Source organism: Chiloscyllium plagiosum, chromosome 1 (genome assembly GCF_004010195.1).
Source record: "Chiloscyllium plagiosum isolate BGI_BamShark_2017 chromosome 1, ASM401019v2, whole genome shotgun sequence".
NCBI classification, from domain to species: Eukaryota; Metazoa; Chordata; class Chondrichthyes; order Orectolobiformes; family Hemiscylliidae; genus Chiloscyllium; species Chiloscyllium plagiosum.
This window is the reverse complement of record NC_057710.1, coordinates 86,896,837-86,916,182: the sequence shown is the minus strand read 5'-3', so window position 1 is coordinate 86,916,182 and position 19,346 is coordinate 86,896,837. Positions and strand designations below refer to the sequence as shown.

General features: G+C 38.6%; 1 protein-coding gene across 1 annotated transcript in view; it reads left to right on the top strand.

The window, feature by feature from the left end:
• kita (KIT proto-oncogene, receptor tyrosine kinase a) overlaps positions 1 to 19,346 on the top strand; it is a 91,181-nt gene that overhangs the window by 13,228 nt on the left and 58,607 nt on the right. The window contains exons 2-4 of the mRNA XM_043690812.1: positions 6,426 to 6,665; positions 10,531 to 10,821; positions 12,763 to 12,899. Of these exons, the coding sequence (XP_043546747.1) occupies positions 6,426 to 6,665; positions 10,531 to 10,821; positions 12,763 to 12,899 (668 nt within the window). The remainder of the gene's footprint in view (positions 1 to 6,425; positions 6,666 to 10,530; positions 10,822 to 12,762; positions 12,900 to 19,346) is intronic.

The following is a 19,346-nucleotide window of genomic DNA, read 5'->3' as shown; positions in this document are numbered from 1 at the left end:
GTGAACCTGCACCTGAAATGTTTCTTGTTCATTCTCAGCATGTGGGCATCAGTAGGCTAAGTTAGCATTCATTGGCCATCCCTCATTGTCCAGTGGACAGTTAAGATTCAACAATGTTGCTGTGGGTCTGGCATCACTCATAGGCTAGATCAGGAAAGGAATGAGATTTATTTTCCTCAAGAACATTACTGAACTCGATGGTTTTTTACAACAATCAGCAATTGTTATATGATTGCCATTAGGTGAGCTTTTTATTCCAGATTTGTTTTTATTGCATTTTAATTTCACCATTTGCCATTGTGGGTTGCTTGTGATTTCTGATGAGCAGCAAAAAAAACTTTCTTGTTCAGAAAATAATTTCGTGCCACCATTTTACAAACCATTTTTTTAAAAAAGGTAATCTGAATAAAGATCTTGAATCAAATAAAAATGATTTATTTATGTATTCTAACTAGGCTGTTGATTTCACTGCCCACCAACTTCATATTTTGGAGGTGAACCCAGGGAATGGGTGGGAATGATGGGGGCATGCAATATTCAGCTTGTGACGGATCACGGTTCATTGGCTGATAATAGAATGGGGCTTGTAAACACAGTAAGCACTAAAGGTTTTGCGTGATTGTCTTGTAATAACAGAAGTGAACACAACAACCTTAATGCTATGCTACGAGAAGTAAAATCATATTTACTAAGTTGTCTCATAGTCATAAAAACTGTAATGAAAGATATCTAAATTCTTATAAACAAATGTTTGTGTTATCTGTGGCTGTACTGGTAGCACCTTTGTCTCAGAAGGACAAGGTTCTGGGTTTAAATCCCACTTCAAGATTTAGTTTTATTCACACATACAATGTGGGCATCATTGGCTGGGCCAACACTAATTGCCCATTCCTCGTAGCCCTTGAGAAGATGGTAGTGAGCTTCCTTCTGAACCCTCACAGTACTGTTGGAAGGGAGGTCCAGAATTTTGACCCAGGTACAGTGAAGAAATGGCAACGTCGATCCAAGTCAGGATGATGGTCTTGGAGGGGAACCTGTGGGTTGTAATGTTCTCATGCACAGTATTTGCTAACCTTGTTCTTCCAGCTAGTAGAAGTTGCAGGGTTGGAAGTTGCTGTTTAAAGAGTCTTGTGGTAAATTGTTTCAGTGGATCTTGTGGATAGTATACATTACTGCCATTGTGTAGTGGAGTGACTGAATATTTGTAGATGTGGTGCTAATCAGATAACCTGCTTTGTCCTTGATGATGCTAAATTACTTGAGAGTTATTGGAGCATGGGCCTGGTTTCATAGACATTATATGCAGATGGTGATGTTGATTAATTATCTTTGAGACCAAATATCTTTCATCTTAAAACTAAATGTTAAAACAAAACTAAAAGTTTTGCACACAGTGGTTTAAAATTCAAAATTCTCAACTTTTTTCTGGGACTTTGGAATCTCACCGTCTTTCCACTTTTACCACAGAAGCTGATTTATTTTTATACACAAAAGCTGTAGTTGTTTAACACCTTGTGCCTTTTCCCATTGAAATAATCTGGGCTCATTTAAATATTGAACAATCAAACTACTCAGTCTTGCTGTTGGGCAGACTTCAGGTAATTTAATACATTTCATTTACTCTAAATGAAGGGTGCAATCCCAAAATGTAACAAATTTATCATCCTCATTATTGTAATGATGGTAGTCCTGGTACGTGACCTGTTTTTTAATTATTTACATGACATTTGCAGTATGCATTTGTTGGTCGTGTCTGCCAATGATTTCTTTAGTTTGGAGTGGTGCTGGTGGTAAAGTCACCATACAAAGTGATGAATAGCCCTTTTGAGAGTTGACCTCAAGATTATGGTGTCAAAGAAAGTTCACAAAGTATTGTCGAGTTTAATGATACCCAATATTCACACCATTCTGCATTATAAGCATGCTTAGTTGCTTCTGCTTAACAACAAATGTCACAGAATTGTACCATCTGACAGAGCACATATTTCAGACTACATTTGGATAAAGGACAGTTCTTTAAAAAGAATGAAAAGCTGTCACAGTGTGAAGATTTCATGTTGCTGTATTCTTCTAGCTTCAACCAAGTGATACTTTTACATCAGACAATGTGTAGCACACACCTGTACGAAGCAATTGCCAAACTCTTATATTTACAGGGGACAATGTCTTCATCCTTTTTCCTGTGGATAAGGTGCATTTGTTGGATAGAATTCAATGTTTCACTGGATGTTGCAGTTCTGTTGAGTGCAGACTTTGACACAATTGGATCTCTTCAGACCAATGCACTGACCTGGGTATCAGCTTTGGTTCAGAAGTAGCTCTTTAGTTGCTGTCAGTAGGTTACACTTTCAAGGTCACATCTGGGAATTTAGCGCAAGATGTAGGCAAAACTTATTGGCAAAACTGAACAAAGGTTACCATTTTGGTGGTCTTTTGAATGAGACATTAAACTGAGAACAGTCTTTTTTCTGTATTAAAGGACACATTGGATTATTTGAAGTAAAGCAGGGTGGGGGGGGGGGGGGTGTGGGGGTGGTGCCTCATTCTCTTGAATAGATGATCTGCTCATTTATCTCATAATGTACAAATTCGCTGACTTTCCTGCATTGCAGCAATGACTAGACTTCAAAGACATTTCATCAGGAAGCATGTGGATAAAAACACAATATAAATGCAGGATTTTTCTTCACATGAAAATGAATGCCTTAAATTTCCATAGATATTCTTCCAAGTGTTGGCTTTAACATTGAGTAATGCTTGTCAGAAACCCTGAAGAATAATATAGATTATGTTGTTTTTACATTACTTCTCTGGAGTGTCCACTGATCTTCTACCAAAGCTATTTGGGAAAGTGGGCATACCTTGCCTAAATTCCAGTACAAAAGGTTCCTGTTTTTCAAGTGACTAATCACAGAAATAGCATTTTTGATTTCAGTGGATTTTTCTCAGAAGGTCATCATGATGCCTTCATTGTGCCGCAACCAACAAAGCCCTGAAACTGAAGAAGCACTAGGTGGATAATTTTAACAGACCCAGACCTGTCCTCTACATCCCCAGTTGCTGACCCCATTGAGGAATTGCCTGTTAATCAAAGGACCTGCTCAGCATGGATGGATCAGCATCTCTTTAGTGCATCTCTCTGCAACATCCAACTTCAAAAAAAAAGGTGCTATGTAGCTTAAGTGAGCTGTCAGATTGGATTCAAAAGTGCAGTGGTTGTGCATAATCCTTCAAATGATACTTTACATTGAGATATGGCAGTTCACAACATAGATTTGTACCGTGATTAATGGCCTCCTCATGAACTATGTGCAAAACGAAAATGTCATCTTCCTCCTAATACCAGAAACCTATTCCATCATTTAATTTGTTTCAGCATTCGTTGGTTGCGTATTTGTTCATATTTTTTGGCTATATTGTGATCTAGGTTACACTGAACATAGTTTATAAGATTTGAATAACATACAGTATTCTATAATTCACACAGAAAAATTCGGACTCACAAAACAAATGTAAACATATAATCTATCCAAATAACTACTTCAAAGCAGGATTAAATAGAGGGATTGTTCTGCAGACTTGGTCTCAAATCCTACCATGGCAGCTGATGGAATTTGAATTCAATAAAATAAAACAAAATTAAGAGTCTAATGATGACCATGAAACCATCCTCAATTTCCAAAAAATCTCATCTGGTTTACTAATGTCCTTTCGGGAAGGAAATCTGCCATCCTTACCTTGTTTCGTCTATATGTGACTCCAGATCCACAGCAGTGTGATTGATTTTTAACTGCTCTGTGCACAATTAGGGACGGGCAATAAATGCTGGCCTAGCCAGTGATGCCCACACCATGTGAATGAACAAAAAAAAACTATCAAATGGTGACTTTCCAGAATTGCAGGAACTTGTTAAGTGACCTTAACTCTATCATCTTTATCACTCATTCCATCTTCCTCAATTATGCACTTGCCAAACTGCTCCCTTGCTTCCAGGGCAATTTTTCAACCTGATGGTAGCTGAACCTTTCACCAATTTTGATTGTACCTAATAATAGTGACGGTTGTATTTGCTTCAGGTTTAGATGGACTCATGATTTGGGGCATGCAAATCAGAGGTAGGTTTTACAGTCTGGTTGAAGAGTAATCCATCAACTTTATTCCTACAGCACAAATTCCAATCCTGATTTAAAATCAACCCAATCTTTTCACAGCAAACAGGATAGAACGTGGCTGAACTTGAACTGTATGTACGAGTGCTGCAATTACAAATTTCTAAAAATGTCACTGGAAATAGCTTGGAGTTCGCTGTGTTTAAGATATTTGCAATGGGTTGTATATTATGTTAAAAGTCTAACAGAAAAGGAAACTGAATCACAGACTGGAATAGCACAGGGGTGGGGGGGGGGGGGGGGTGCATTCCGCTCATTGTGCCTGCACCAACACACTGAATAAGCAATTCAATTCATACCACACTCTAGGCATTTGCCCATAAACATATTCTTCCTTTCAAATAAGAATCTAATTTCCTTTTGAATGCTTGAATTGAACCTGCCTTTCACTGCACTCCTAGGTAGTGAATTCCAGACTTAGGAACTGGCTGTGTGAAGTTTTCCTTCATATCATTTTGCTTCTTTTACTAATTATTTTAAATTTGTGCCCTATTTCTTGGTCCTTTCCTGAATGGGAATTGTTTCTCTGTAATTAATCTGGTCAGACCCCTCAGGTCTTAAACCCCTCCAACAGATTTCCCTTAGCCTTTTGTTCACAAGGTGAAGAAATCCTAATTTCACCGATCTATCATCATAAATGAAGGCCTATCCTTGGGCCATTGTCATAATTCTTTTATGCACTGTCTGTAAATCTTTGACATCCTTCCTAAAGCCCAGTGTCCAGAACTGGATATAGTACTCCATCTGAGGCTGAACTAACGTCCAATGCAAGTTCAACAAGTTCTCCTTGTTTGTACCACAGTTAATAAAGCCTAGGTTACTCCATGCTTTATTAATTGTCATTTCTGCCATCTCTAATGACTTAGGGACATGTACACGAGGTCCCTCTCCTCCTCCACCCCCTTTAGAGCAGTCCTCTTGTCCTTCCTACCAAAATGCATCAACTCACACCTCTTGCATTGAACCTTGTTTACCTCTGAATAGCCTGTTCCACTAATTTGTCTATATCCTTTGGAAGTTGGGCGGCACGGTGGCTCAGTGGCATCACAGCACCAGGGACTTGGGTTCGATTCCATGCTCAGTGACTGTCTGTATAGGGTTTGCACATTCTTCCCATGTCTGCATCGGTTTCCTCTTGGTGGTCCTGTTTCCTTCCACAGTCCAAAGATGTGCAGGTTAGGTGGATTAGCCATGGGAAATGCAGAGTCAGTCTGGGTTGGATGCTCTTTGGAGGGTAGTGTGGACTTGATAGGCTGAATGGCCTACTCCCAAACTGTAGGAATTCTATGATTCAAAATTTTTGCAGTATTCTTCTCACTGTTCACAATTCCTTTTTTTGAAAGTTTTTTTGAAAGTTGATGTACAACAAATAAAAGCAGTGTCCTCATTAAACTTCATCATTACTCTTCAAAATATTCCAGCAAAATAGTTAAGCATAATTTTCGCTTAAGAAATCCATATTGGCTCTCTTTAATTAGTCCCCATTTGTCCATGTGCCTATTAATTTTATCCTGAATTACTGATTGTGTAAGTGGCTTTGCAGTTAAACTGAATGACACGGCCTCTGCATCTGAGGAAGACAAAAAAATTGTGACCAGTGTTTCTGCAATTTTTACTTTCACTTTTCTCAGTGTCCTTAAATGCATCATGTCTAGTTCAGGTACCTTGTCCACTTTAAATACAAACAACCAACCTAATCCTTCTTTTTTCCAATTTTAACCCCTGTGAGTGTCTGAATGATTTTTTGTTCTCCCAAGAGCTAGGTGGCATCTTCATCTTTGGTACCGCCAGTTGCAAAGTATTCACCTAATACCTCAGCTATATCCTCTGAATTCATTGCAGGAAATCTGTTTTTGGTCTGTAATCAGTCCTATTTCACCTTTTACCACCCTTTTACTACTAATCCTCAAGTGCATTATAATGTTTAATGAAACATTTTGTGACAAGATAGCCACCAGGAAGTGTAAGTTAAATATATGCCTAAATATCTTGTGAAATGCAACATCATTTATCTGTTGCGACCACTTGATGTTAGTTCTGAACTATACATTTCTGAGTAAATTAAGAAACTTCCTTGGAGATAGTACTTAAAATGAGACCTGGAGAAAAGTTGCCATGGAAATTGTTTACTTCAGAAATCTGTCTACACGTATCTCTCTAATTATCTGTGATGTTAAAAAAAATCAGAAATAAAACATTTGTAGAATAGTAGGTGGCTGCTATATATAGCAACATTGTTTTTCTTTTCTTGTGCAGGTTTACCTATCCCTTTGATTCAACCGAAGAATGACATACTGATTAAGAAAAAGGGTGATCGCATCGATCTTCAGTGTACAGACCACTCTGGCGTAAAATGGGTAACTCCGTCAAGTGCAAAAAGAAACATCAATCAAAACAGGGTCAATATAATTTCAGCACAACCAAAGCATACGGGTCGATATATATGCCAAAATCCCATCTCTTTTACAAACAGCTCCCTTTACATATTTGTGGAAGGTAACTAGGCCATATTAATAACAATCTTTCATCAAGTGATTTTGAAATGGAACTATCTCCATACCTCAGATTTAATGAGTTCATTTTTATTTGCTGACGTGGAATAATCATGGTCAACTCAACAGAATGAAATTACTTTGATAGATCTCAAATTTCAAGGGCAGACAATTTGTATGGTTATCTACTATCCAGGTGCTGATTGGCCAGGTAAATGGAATGTAAAACTGCGGGTAAATGAAATTTAAGAAGTTGCAGGGAGTTTAATGATGTTATGATAACAAGGGCAAGGACATTCTGAAAAGATTTTAGAAAAGCTCAAAATTCATCTTAAGTCTTCAGCAGTTTTTGCTAATACTCATCTGGCAGATAATTAAGAAGTAATGAACTGAAATGAATCTGAAGCAAATTGAAAATGCAGGCAGGAATCTACCACACACGAGGCAGCAGCACCCCTAGTATCCTATTTGATAAGTGCTAAATGCAGCATGGGATGATTACATGGAACATTGCATCATGTAACTCTAGGACACCATCCCCATTAGGTTGCAGTGATGCTTCATTGTATTGACAGAGGAAGGCTTTTATTGCCCAAACTAATTGTAACTGTACCTGGAAATTATGTTCTCACGAGCCTTATTTGCCACTTGTAAAAAAGAAAAATAGGCACACTGGCACTAATTACTGTCTGAATAGAAATCTCCAAGCTTTGAACTGCTGGAATGAGAAGGATCACTGAAGGAATGCCATGCTTTAGGTGAGGTACAATGAGTTCACTCACTGGCTTTCAGAACAGCAGTCTTCAATCAGTTGACAAGCAGTAATATTAATTTACATTACAATAATCCCTTTCACATAGTTTTCTTTGGGTTTAAAGGAGTTATATTACCTTCATACATGCTTGGCCATGCATTTGTCAGCAGAAATCTGCAGTTCTGCTTGCTGTCTTCAAGACAAAGGCCAGCATTGGATGCCAAAAGTGGCTTGTGTTTATGAATGGAGATGTAGTTTTGCACAAATTTTGCATGTTTCCCTTAAGTTCTAGTAATTATTTGTTTGTATAACTATGCATGAGGTTTTGAAAATGCATGCAATTTTCTGATATGTGTATTTGTCAGATAAGGTTGAATATGGGGTGCAAAGATTGAAAATGATATCCTGAGCATTACTCTGTTGAGACTGAAAGCATTTTGGACTGGATGTACATTGTATGAAAGGAAAGCAATTAGAAGATTTCTTGTGGTGCTGTGGTAGTGTCCCCACCCTAGATCAGAAGGTATAGATTCAAATTTCCTCTGCGCCAGAGGATGTGTAATAACAGTTTGGTTAATGCTCTCAGTGCAGTCAGTAGGCTTAGTTTCTTTTCACTATATTTTTGCAGAATGTGGAGCTGGGGCCACTAATGTCTTTATTTGTTTCTTCTTAATATAAACATAAGGAAGTCTCCTTATGTTTGAGCATTGTAAAGACACAAGTTAAAGCCACTATTATTTTTCAAGTCAACAGTATTTCACATTAACATATTATTGACATTTATTTTAAGAATTTCCTTTTAGAAGTAAGTCCACAACTGTTATTATTTGTGCAAATTTCGCGTTCAACTAAGGTGCATGCACACATGTAGACCTGGAAGGTAATGCTCATGCTCTGCAATCTTCTGATGATCATTGAATTATAAGTAAAATAAAACAAATATTTTATTTGCAATTTTAAAATGGCATTACCACTTTCAGCAGTTTACCCTACACATAAATGATTAGGTCTAAGAAATTGGAGGTGTGATGTTGAGAGTTTCAAATAATATTAAAAGGAGTAAAATAGTTAACAATGTGGAAGACTGCTGCAAAGTACAGAAGTAGGCTTGCACAGATGGACAAATGACAAATGTGATTTCATAGTGCACACATACTTTAGCTGGGAAGGAGGAATAAAGAGGTCATTCGTTCCTTGGAAAATAAAAAGCTAAATGGGTGAGGAGCAATGAGATCTAAAATAGATACAATTACTATCACGTAAAATATACAAATTAATACAACCATAAATGAATGCTCTTTTCAAAAGAAATAGAATTACAATTATAAGGAGGCTTTGTTGTCTTAATATTACTTTAAATACACTTGCAATATTGTATGATACAAGATGATCAGAGGATTAGATAGGGTAGACAGTGAAATACTTTTTCCTAGGATGATGATGTCAGCTTGTACGAGAGGGCATAACTACAAATTGAGGGGTGATAGATTTAAGACAGATGTCAGAGGCAGGTTCTTCATGCAGAGAGTGGTAAGGGCGTGGAATGCCCTACCTGCTAATGTAGTCAACTCAGCCACATTAGAGAGATTTAAACAATCCTGAGATAAACACATGGATGATTTTGGGATAGTGTAGGGGGACAAGCTGAGAATAGTTCACAGGTCAGCGCAACATCAAGGGCCGAAGGGCCTGTCCTGCGATGTATTGTTCTATGTAATTCTGCTCTTCATATTACAAAAAGGATATTGAAGAAGAAAAGACTCACAAGGAAGTTCACAGGTCGGCGCAACATCAAGGGCCGAAGGGCCTGTCCTGCGATGTATTGTTCTATGTTCTATGTAATTCTGCTCTTCATATTACAAAAAGGATATTGAAGAAGAAAAGACTCACAAGGATGTTACCTGATTGAGAGGCTCAGATTGGACAGGATGAAATTCTTTTTGCAACTGGAGATCTGAAAGATTTGTTTAAACCATAAATTGCTTTAATAATAAGGTGGATGTTGTTTCATACCCGAGAGCTAACAATATCCAACCTTTTTTGAAAGCTACTGAAGATTTAAATGGCCAGCTGTCTCCATGAAATGTGCCTGCATGAATTGTGATTTGACCCCATTCCCAATCCTATGAAAATCGGAAGTGGTGTGTTTGGGGGTGGTGGGATACTTATGATTTCCAGACTGTCAGAGAGCTTCTTGTCGTGATGAAAATCCAGGCTAGTATCTGGTCATTTAACAGGTCTTTTGATCATTGCCAACCCCTCATAATCTTTCCCTTTATGCCAAAGTAGTCTATTTCTTTCAGTCATCCATTTATATTACCAAATATGATACCATTTCAGCCATGCAAAGTAAATGTTTTATCTTGTTCGGCATAGAACACAGGTACAAGCAAAAATACCATCAAGACATTGCAAAGAGCTGTTGCAGCCCTGTGCTGACAACAACAGGGTGCTGACCTTATCACAGATTAAAATCTAGCACCATTTAGAAGCATCCAGAGGCAGCAGGAACCAAGAAGACAGACTTTAAGAAAATCATTATTAAAGCAGAAAATAATTATTCATTTAACAAATAATTCTTCAGGTTCCAGGTCATTAGAACTCTGACAACTGAACTATAATCTGACCTATATTTGACTCCTGCCTGACACCAACAGAGTTGATACCTCCTTGTTCAAGATCAATGGCAAGTAGCAACCTATTGCGTGCCACTCATACTGTTGCAAGCTCAGTATTACGTGGATTTAAAGCAAAGAGCATCAAATATAGCTGATTCACCCCAGGTGCAAGTGACCAGCCTTTGAGACAATGCTGAATTAGATCACTTCGTGATATAGCAGAGCACTTTTAAGCAGATGACATATGAAATAAAAGCTCCTGGCAACTAAAATCCTGTGATTTATATAACCTACTGAACATTCTCACTTTACATAGTCATGAAACATTCCTAGTTCTGTACATGGGAACAATCTTAGTATCTCCTGTGCAAGTGATTAATAACATTTATCATTGCCAAAGTCATGAAGCCAAAATGTGATGATATTGTAGCTTTACCTATCCGAGTAATTGATGAAAGTTGTTTTCCAAGTTTAACATCACCTATGTTTTCTTTAAGACCCTAAGAATTTGTTTGTAACTCCATCACTGAAGCAGAAGTTCATTGGCGGAATAGAAGGAGGTGAGGCTGTCATTCCTTGTCGAGTTACAACCCCTAAGGTTGAAAACTTGAGACTGGCGAAAGTTACTGGAGCATCCATCCCCAAAGACCTGTCCTACACCGCCAACATTTACACTGGCATAAGCATCACTAACCTGAAGAGACATTATGAAGGGTATTATGTGTGCACCGCTGTAAGAAATGGACTCGTGAGAGAATCAGACAAATTTAAACTGCAGATAATACCAGGTAATTAAGACTTTAGAATCATGCAAATTACATTAATCACCAAGATACAATCTGAAGTAAAAATCTTTCATTGGAGTGAAGATAATTTCAATGCCATGGGAATGGATCTGCCCCAAATAAAGTGGAATCAAACTTTGGCAAGTTAAACAAGAAAGGATTAAAAGGTTAGAGAAAAGATTATTCAGGTACAGTCCAGACAAATTCCCACGAGAGAGACAGGTAGAGCTCCCTGGATGATAAAAGAGGGAGAAAATAACGTGAATCTAGACAGCAATGTATACAACAGATATCAGATTGATATTGCACTACTTCCAGCCCTTATTGTAGTATTATGGGATGGCCTTAGTCAGTGGCCTTTCCCTATTTAGCTTTTGTAATGGCTGCCCTCCGCTTTTCTGTATTCCCGAGTGCGTAGTACTGGACCTGAGAACTTGTTAGTCAGTAATACTTGATATTCAACAGCTCTTTCCATTGGAAGATAAATAACACTGCTGTATGCCATAGTCAAGAGCAGAAATAGGCAACTGAAGTGACACCTGAATCCTTACGTTATTTTATCTAGCTATTCACAGTTCCCTGTTGCAGTGTAGTTAATCTGTTGTTGCTATTTGGAGAAAATTGATATTTTTATTGTTATTTCTTTTGCTATTAACATTCTGAGTTGGCTTTTATATTGCTAGTGAGATTGGAGATAATATCTGCAGCCTCAGCCTAGAGGTTAGATGATGACATAGGCATGAAATATATGCCCACAGAATAATCTTTTGAAATCAGCCTAAATTCATAAAATAATTTTGTCAGGGTTTGCTGCATTTCAGTAACAACACAGTTTACACGGGTTCCAGCCTTGCCTACTCAGCATTTGGACTTTTTTTTGTACAATTTCTTCAAGATATGACTCTGAAGCAGCATTATGTTCCCTGCTTTGATTAGATTTGATTCCCTACAGTGCGGAAACAGGCCCTTCAGCCCAACAAGTCCACACCGAACCTTGGAAGAGTAACTCATCCAGACCCATTTCCCTACTCCCTACTAATGCACCTATCACTATGGGCAATTTATGCTATGGGAGAATGTCAGAAGAATGGGATTCCGAACTAGTCTAACTTCCAAAGAAGAGTCATAACGGACTTGAAATGCTACCTTTGTTTCTGTCTCCACAGATGCTGTTGGACCTTGCTGCATTTCTCCAGCACTTTCTGTCTTTATTTTAACTTTCTTACTTTTATAGTATTTTGCTTTCATTAGCAAGTTAGCCAAGCTAACTTTGTCATTTTAAAGATATATTTTAGTTGCGATTTTTATTACTGGGACACATTAATGATGTAACATTTCAGAACAGTAATATTTTGGGAGAGTGTAGGTTTGACCCAATGAACTGGGAGTTATGTGTGAAAATAATATTCTTTTATTGCATTGGGGTAAGGATGAAATATGTTTTTCTCACAGAAAGAAGAGAGAATTCTTTGTGTTTTTCTCACGTATGAAAATAGTACGTGAAACACAGTATTTCATTCAACTCTACTAAATCTCTCTCGGAAGGAAACACAATTTCTGTCACACATGCCAGCACAATGCTGAATTGAGGAAGTTTGCTCTCTTTTGAATTTTTCAGTAAAATCAGCAAAATGTATTGTGAAATTTGCAGACTTCCAAGATTTTCAGCTTTAAACTTTAATTTCTACATTTGAGACCGCAAAGATATTTTCAGCAAATATCAGCATTTTAAAAAAATAATGTGAATGAATAATGGATCCCATTAGTTAAATAAATATTTAATTGCACAAACTATAAGGTGAAGACTTGCAGCACTTTGCAAATTCAACAACAAAGTGCCTTTGGTCAGTTCCCAATGGGATGTACATTCATTGCTATGGAGTAGAAAGAGACAATATAAGCAGTAATAACTCATAAATAACTCGTGTTCACGTAATGTTTTAGTGCCCAAGAGCGTCCCAGAAATCAATGTGGAGATAAGTAAAAAGTTGCTGAAGGAAGGAGAGAAATTTCAGATGGCGTGCATAATTAAAAATATCAACCATGCAGTAATTGTGAATTGGACTCATCCACAAAGTTCAGTAAGTACAGTGAACATTTGCCTGTTTTCTCTTAATTGAAAATTCAGTTTGTTTGAAGATCATTTTACTGGTATGCATGTATAGAAAGAAAAATGCTCTCAGGTCTATTCCTTCAGTTAATGGCACAACACTTGACATGTCATGTATTACTTACAGCTAATTTAATCTCCTGAGGATGAGCACCTGCTCAGCCACTGGCAGGACCGAACCCCATGGTGTTGGCAAGGTGTGATTTCATACAACTGCTCAAATAAACACAGGAGCAATGAGTAGGAACTGCAGCATTGACATTGGGACCTTGCTGCCTCAGACAATTGAGCAGCTGGCCATCTCCTGGCAGGTTGGACAGCAGCTGGACAGGTTGGCAGTGTCATGGAGAGCCAGACCCAGCAATCTCAGAGTCTGCTGGGTATATGCCCATAGCTGCACTTCATCGCTTCAACTACTGGTGCTCAGCACCAAAGGCAAGGCGACAGGGGGATGAGGGGCCTTGAACTCATTCCAGGTGCCCCGTTCCTCATAAGGAGACAGGGCACTACCAGGATGCACCCAGTTGGAGGAAGAAATCCACACACATTCCTCAGAGGTCTCCTCTCAGGACATACCTCTTTGCCTGACTAAATGTCGCAGGCTCCCAGGCTCCACTCTCATGCAGACCCCCTCCATCCTAGCTATGGAACCTGGGACTGCACTGTGGAGAGGGAAAGAAAAAAGAAGACCAAGTAAGGACAGGTTGGAGTCAATGTAAATTCTTTCTCACATTTGTAAAAATATGTTCACTTTTCATCAGTTGTATGAATGAATACCTGTCTTGCTGTCTACAACATTAAAGACACAGAGTCTAGCCATCCTTAGAGTGGCATGATGTTTTATATCACAAGTTGTGAAGTGAGCAACTCCTCTACCTCCTGTAATGTGGAAACTTGGAAGGTGATTGCTGCTTTGGTCAGAAGTGTCAGTCTTTCCAGGTTCCAATGCATTGCTTGTGAATCACACTCATTAGTGGGATTGATATCTGCTGCTATATGAGATGGTCAGGGGTGCCTTGACCAGGATATGACTGCACATGGCAGCTTGATGCCTCAGCTTCTCAAAGTATATAGTACCTGTGAGAGTGTTTCAGCTTCAGTGGGTGGGGGTCTGTGTAACGCTGCTGTTCTTTCAAGGGTCTCTCATCACTCACAATTAAAACCCCTCTCCCATTGAAGGAAACACAAGGGAAAATGTACTGAGCCAATAATTGGAACTAAAGGCACTGAAGTCCCCAGGGACTGATGACCTATATCCTAGGGTCTTAGAGGAAGTGGCACCAGAGATTATTGGTTATAATATTCCCTGATTTCTAGAAAAGTTCCAGAAAAAGTATTACCCTTTTTCAAAAAGGAAAGGAGATAAAAAGTAAGAATGAGGAACAGGAGTGGGCCATTTCTATTACTTAATAAAATAATGGCTAATCCCACATTCCTGACATTCACCTTTTTTGCCCTTTTTCTGTAACCCTTGATTTCCCTACTGATGAAGAATCTGTCTATCTCAGCACAATGAGATATGCACAATGATCCTGCCCCAATAGCTCTCTCTGTGGCAAAGGATTCTAAAAACTCCTAATCCTCTGAGAAAAGAAATTGCTCCTCAACTCAGACTTCAATTGACACCCCTGTATTCTGAGACTATTGCTCCTAGGCTCTCCCATCAAGCAAAATATTCTCTCAGAATTTACTTTGTCGAACCCCTTAAGAATCCTATATGTTTCAATATGAACCTGGACTACATCAGTATCTGAGGAATTGCGAATGTTGTACAATCATCAGCAAACATTCCCACTTCTAACTTTATGATGGATGGAAGTTTATTGAAGAAGCAGCTGAAAATGGTTGAGCCTAAGACACTACCCTGAGGAAATCCTGCAGAGATATCCTGGAACTGAGATGACTGACCTCCAGTTGTCAAAACTATCTTCCTTTCTGCCAGCAATGACTTCAAGCAGTGAAGACTCTTCCCTCCCCGCTCCCCCACCCCCCACCCCCCTAAAAAAATCTCATTGATTCTAGTTTTATTTGATGGTCAAATATGGTTTTGATGTCAAGGGCAGTCACTGCCAACTTGCATCCAAAATTCAGCTTTTTTGTCCAGGTGTGAACGAAGGCTGTAATGAGGTCAGGACTGAGTGGCTCTGGTGGAACCCAAACTGGGCGCCATCAAATAGGTACTATTGATAGCACTATTGATGACACCTTCCATCACTTTATGGATTATCAAGAGTAGACTGATGGAGTACTATTGTTGGATAGATTTTACCCTTTCAAAGGATGCACTGAATTGGAAGGATTGTGGGTCAGATTTTTATTTCTCCAGATTATGACCAAGGCTCTGTGGTTTGGATTATGAACAGAGATTATGTAAAGCAGGTTTCTTCCCACTGATTTTAAAAAAAATCCTGATTAAAGCCATAATTTTATGATTGATTTAACACTTTGAAATAAACTGATAAGCTAGAAGGGGATAAACATTTTCCACTGGTTGTGATATCTAGATCAAAGACTCTTGACTTTAAAATCAGAATTGGACCCATTGGGGGAGAAATTAACAATCACATCTTCACATAAAAAGATGGGAAATGCATGGGGCTCTCCCACACAAAAAAAAACTGCAGTTGATGCTGACACAATAACAATGATTAATTTGCAATTGAGAGATCTTTGCTGGCTGAGGATATTAGGGATTATGGAGGCAAATGGGTAGATGGTGTCGGATGCCCTGATCCCATTAAATTGAGAGTCTAAATAACATATTCCTGATGCATTATTAACTCAAAAGGTCTAAACTATGTGTACATTGTTGGGGATTAGTTAGCTCAGTTGGCTGAGAGAGCAGCTATATGATCTGAAAGGACTATGGCAAACTTACCTTTATATGAATTGTGATAACCCCTTTAAGGCCCATGAGGAATCACTAATTAACCTGCTCATGGAGATCATAGGAACATAGGAATTAAGAGTGGGAGTGGTAGTGCCCATTTCTCTGAGCTATCAGTGCTGACTTCAAGTCCCACCTGCTCCAGAGATGTGTAATAAGATCACAGAACAGGTTGATTTAAAAAAGTAAAGTAAACCTAGGGATGGGCTTGCAGAACTGGCTGTCCAGGTTGGGACGAGCCAATGTACATCACGAGTAATGGCTCTATCTTGGTGTTCAACAACAAGTGATCCTTTCCAGTTGAGCTTCCTGAGTTATTAGAGTTACAAAGCCATTGAGAAAAGTGCTTGTGAAATTGGAGATGATTTATAGATGGTTCATTGATAACTTTCTCTCAATTCATTCTTTTCTTCCTTGGAGATTAAAGGCCTAAACTTGCAAACAACTATCTTGGGTGGAATTTATTACAAGTCTGATTGATAGACCTTTCTAAATATTGAAAAGTGTATTGTCATAGATTAATATGTGGATATAAAACACAAAGACTAGGAATGAGATTGGAGGGGAAATGAAGAGGACAGTGTGTTCAGATGAATAAAATCTCAGGAACTTGGCTCATTGTTGCCTTTGCTAGATCTCTTTCACTTTGGAGCACTATTGGTATTGTCTGTGACATTAGCAAAGTAAATAAGGCAGTAATTGAGTTACTAACCTGAACCTTAGGAAATAAACCACAATTTTCAACAACCAGTCTGTGTTATACTGCATGACCTCTTTGCATTTTTCCTGATAGTTCTCCAATGACTTCTAAACAACTGACGCAACTGTCTTTATGTTGTTACACTGGTATGAATTTACACTTCCTGCCCAAAATATCAAAGGAAATTACTCAACACCAGTAGTTTCAGGCAATATTTCAGAATAATTTCTTAAAAGAACTTTGAGGTATAATTAGTCAGTGATCAAAGTTTGTGTGAAGTGATGATTAGTCAGTGATGAGTGAATCTCACCCTTTGATATCTAAGTAGCTGTCTGAAAATCTCAATCATGTTGCTCTCATTCATGTCAGGGCAATGTCCCCATTTAGAGGATGGCATGGTGACTCAGTGGTTAGTACTACTGCCTTCCAGTGCCAGGGACCTGGGTTTGATTCCACTCTCAGTAGACTGTGCATGCTGCATACAGACATTCTCCCAATGTCTGTGTGGGCTTTCTCTGAGTGCACCGGTTTCCTCCCACAGTCCAAAAATGTGCAGGTTAGGTGGATTGGCCTTGGGAAATGCAAGTACACAGGGATAAGGAAGGGGGCTGGGTCTGGGTGGGATGCTCTTTGGACGGTGAGTGTGGACTCAATGGACTGAATGGCCTGCTTCCATGCTGTAGGAGTTCTATAATTTTGGACAGAAATACTACCCTGCTCAGATGTATATATATATCTATATGTATGTAAGTATATAAATACTTGTATACAATCGACATAACTAGATATAGTTCCTTCACTGTGGATCAATTGCACCATCAGCTTAAATCTCTGACGGCTAAATGACTAGATACTCATGTGGTGATGCAGTTTAGTAACTCAACATGAAAATGTTGTTCTTGCCATTCATACTGTTCATAACCATGAAATAATGGACTTGTTACAAATTAACATATCCTCCTTACAATCTCGGTAGAGACCAACAATTATGAAATAAATTAGAATTTCCATTTGATAGCTGAAAGGATGACATGACAAGGTTTCACTGTTATGTAACAAGTCTAAAAAGACTATTGGTAAACATGATTTTGTAGACTAGTTGTTCTTGAAACTACAGAACGCAATATTCCCCTTTTAGTTCTAATACAGCAAAAAAGCATCCATCTCACAGGTATACTTTGTATTATCCATTGGGTAGCCATTTGATTTCCCCAGACCCAGTCCAGAGTGATACTCAGCTACTAACATTCTTCTTTCCCTTTCCTTTTCCGTCAATTTTTAACTCTAAACTATCTTGCAAGTTGAAGGCTTTTCCTAGCAATTTTCCCACTAGCAGAAGTTAAGCAAAACTCATAGCACCCTTTCAAATCCTCATGAATTTGTTTTTTTCCAATCCAAGTGTAAACCTCCTTCCACGATCGCATGTTTACCCAGACATATTCAGCCTCTAGCAGCTTCCCCACTGTCAGAACCTGGCACACTTGCTGTACTGTGACTTTTCAGGTATGCGTAAGAAACATTTCCCATCTCATGTCAAATTCCAATGCAATGTCAAACTTATAGGACTTGAATCCAGGTAGAAATGGTAATTAGCTATTCTTTAGCATCCAAGTCTCTTTCATAACAAAGCAGCTTATAACATAAGTATTAATGCCTGAAATCCTCAAGGATGTTGGAGAATGACAGTCTAACCACAATAAACATAAATGTTGTTGCCATTATTTTCAACATTGAACATTGCACAGATAACCAAGACCCATTGTTAGTTAGATTTCAGAACAGGTCACATGACTCCTTCGTTCCACCGTAAGTTAAAGACATAGCTTCAAAATATAACAATCTAATAAGTCTTAAATTTATTGACATTTAGAATAGTTGAGGTGGATTACATTCCCATTGGGTGGATCTCAAATCAAATATAATTTGCTTTATTTAAGGCCATCCTTTCAGATGTGTTTAGTGTCGGGGAGAGAGTTTAATCGGTGGAAAAGTGATAGGTGGAAATCTTGCAACCTTCCCTCCTATGCCCCAGTTAGGACTAGGATAGTAGGAAGACTAGTGGATGGTCTTTCTAGATTAATGTGATGCTGGAAAAGCACAGCAGGTCAGGCAGCAAATGAGGATCAGGAAAATCGACATTCCGGGCAAAAGCACTTCATCAGGAATGAATGAATGGTCTGTCTGCCTACTGTCAATTGACCCATTAATGAGTTCAAGTGAGAACCCCAGCACCTATATTAAATACTGCCCTTAGTGTACCTGTCCTCTCATTTACATTGAGAAACAGGCTGGTTGATGTATGTAATTTCAAAATGCTACATTCTACTTGCCTGCTTGAGACTTGCCCAACTTGATTTTCAAGCACATCTCGAATAGTTAACTATTGCCCCACTTGAAACTGCAGGATCATTAGATGTCACAGGATCAGCAAAACAAATTGGAACATAAAGGATGTAGGCTCCACCTTTGACTGGAGCCTGTACATTACTCACATTGAAACAGAGTTAACATTGGATCAGTAGTCAATGGCACAATAACTATATGACTCCACATGCGGAGTGGGTGGAATAAATCACTTCTTCCTTCCAGGAGTGGAGTAAAACCATTGGAATTGGAGGCCGTGAAAGGGGCAATTGCATTATTCATGTATCTTCTAATTCAGTAATGCCACCCATCTGTTTTGAATTTGTACTTCATCAGGAGGTCATTCATTGTCTGAGAATGCAGATAAAAGTATGGCCTCAAGCAATCATATCCATTAAATTGTGTGCACTAATTTCTTCTTTGTCATGTCAGCTAATCAACCACAATATGGAAAAGGCACTTTAAAA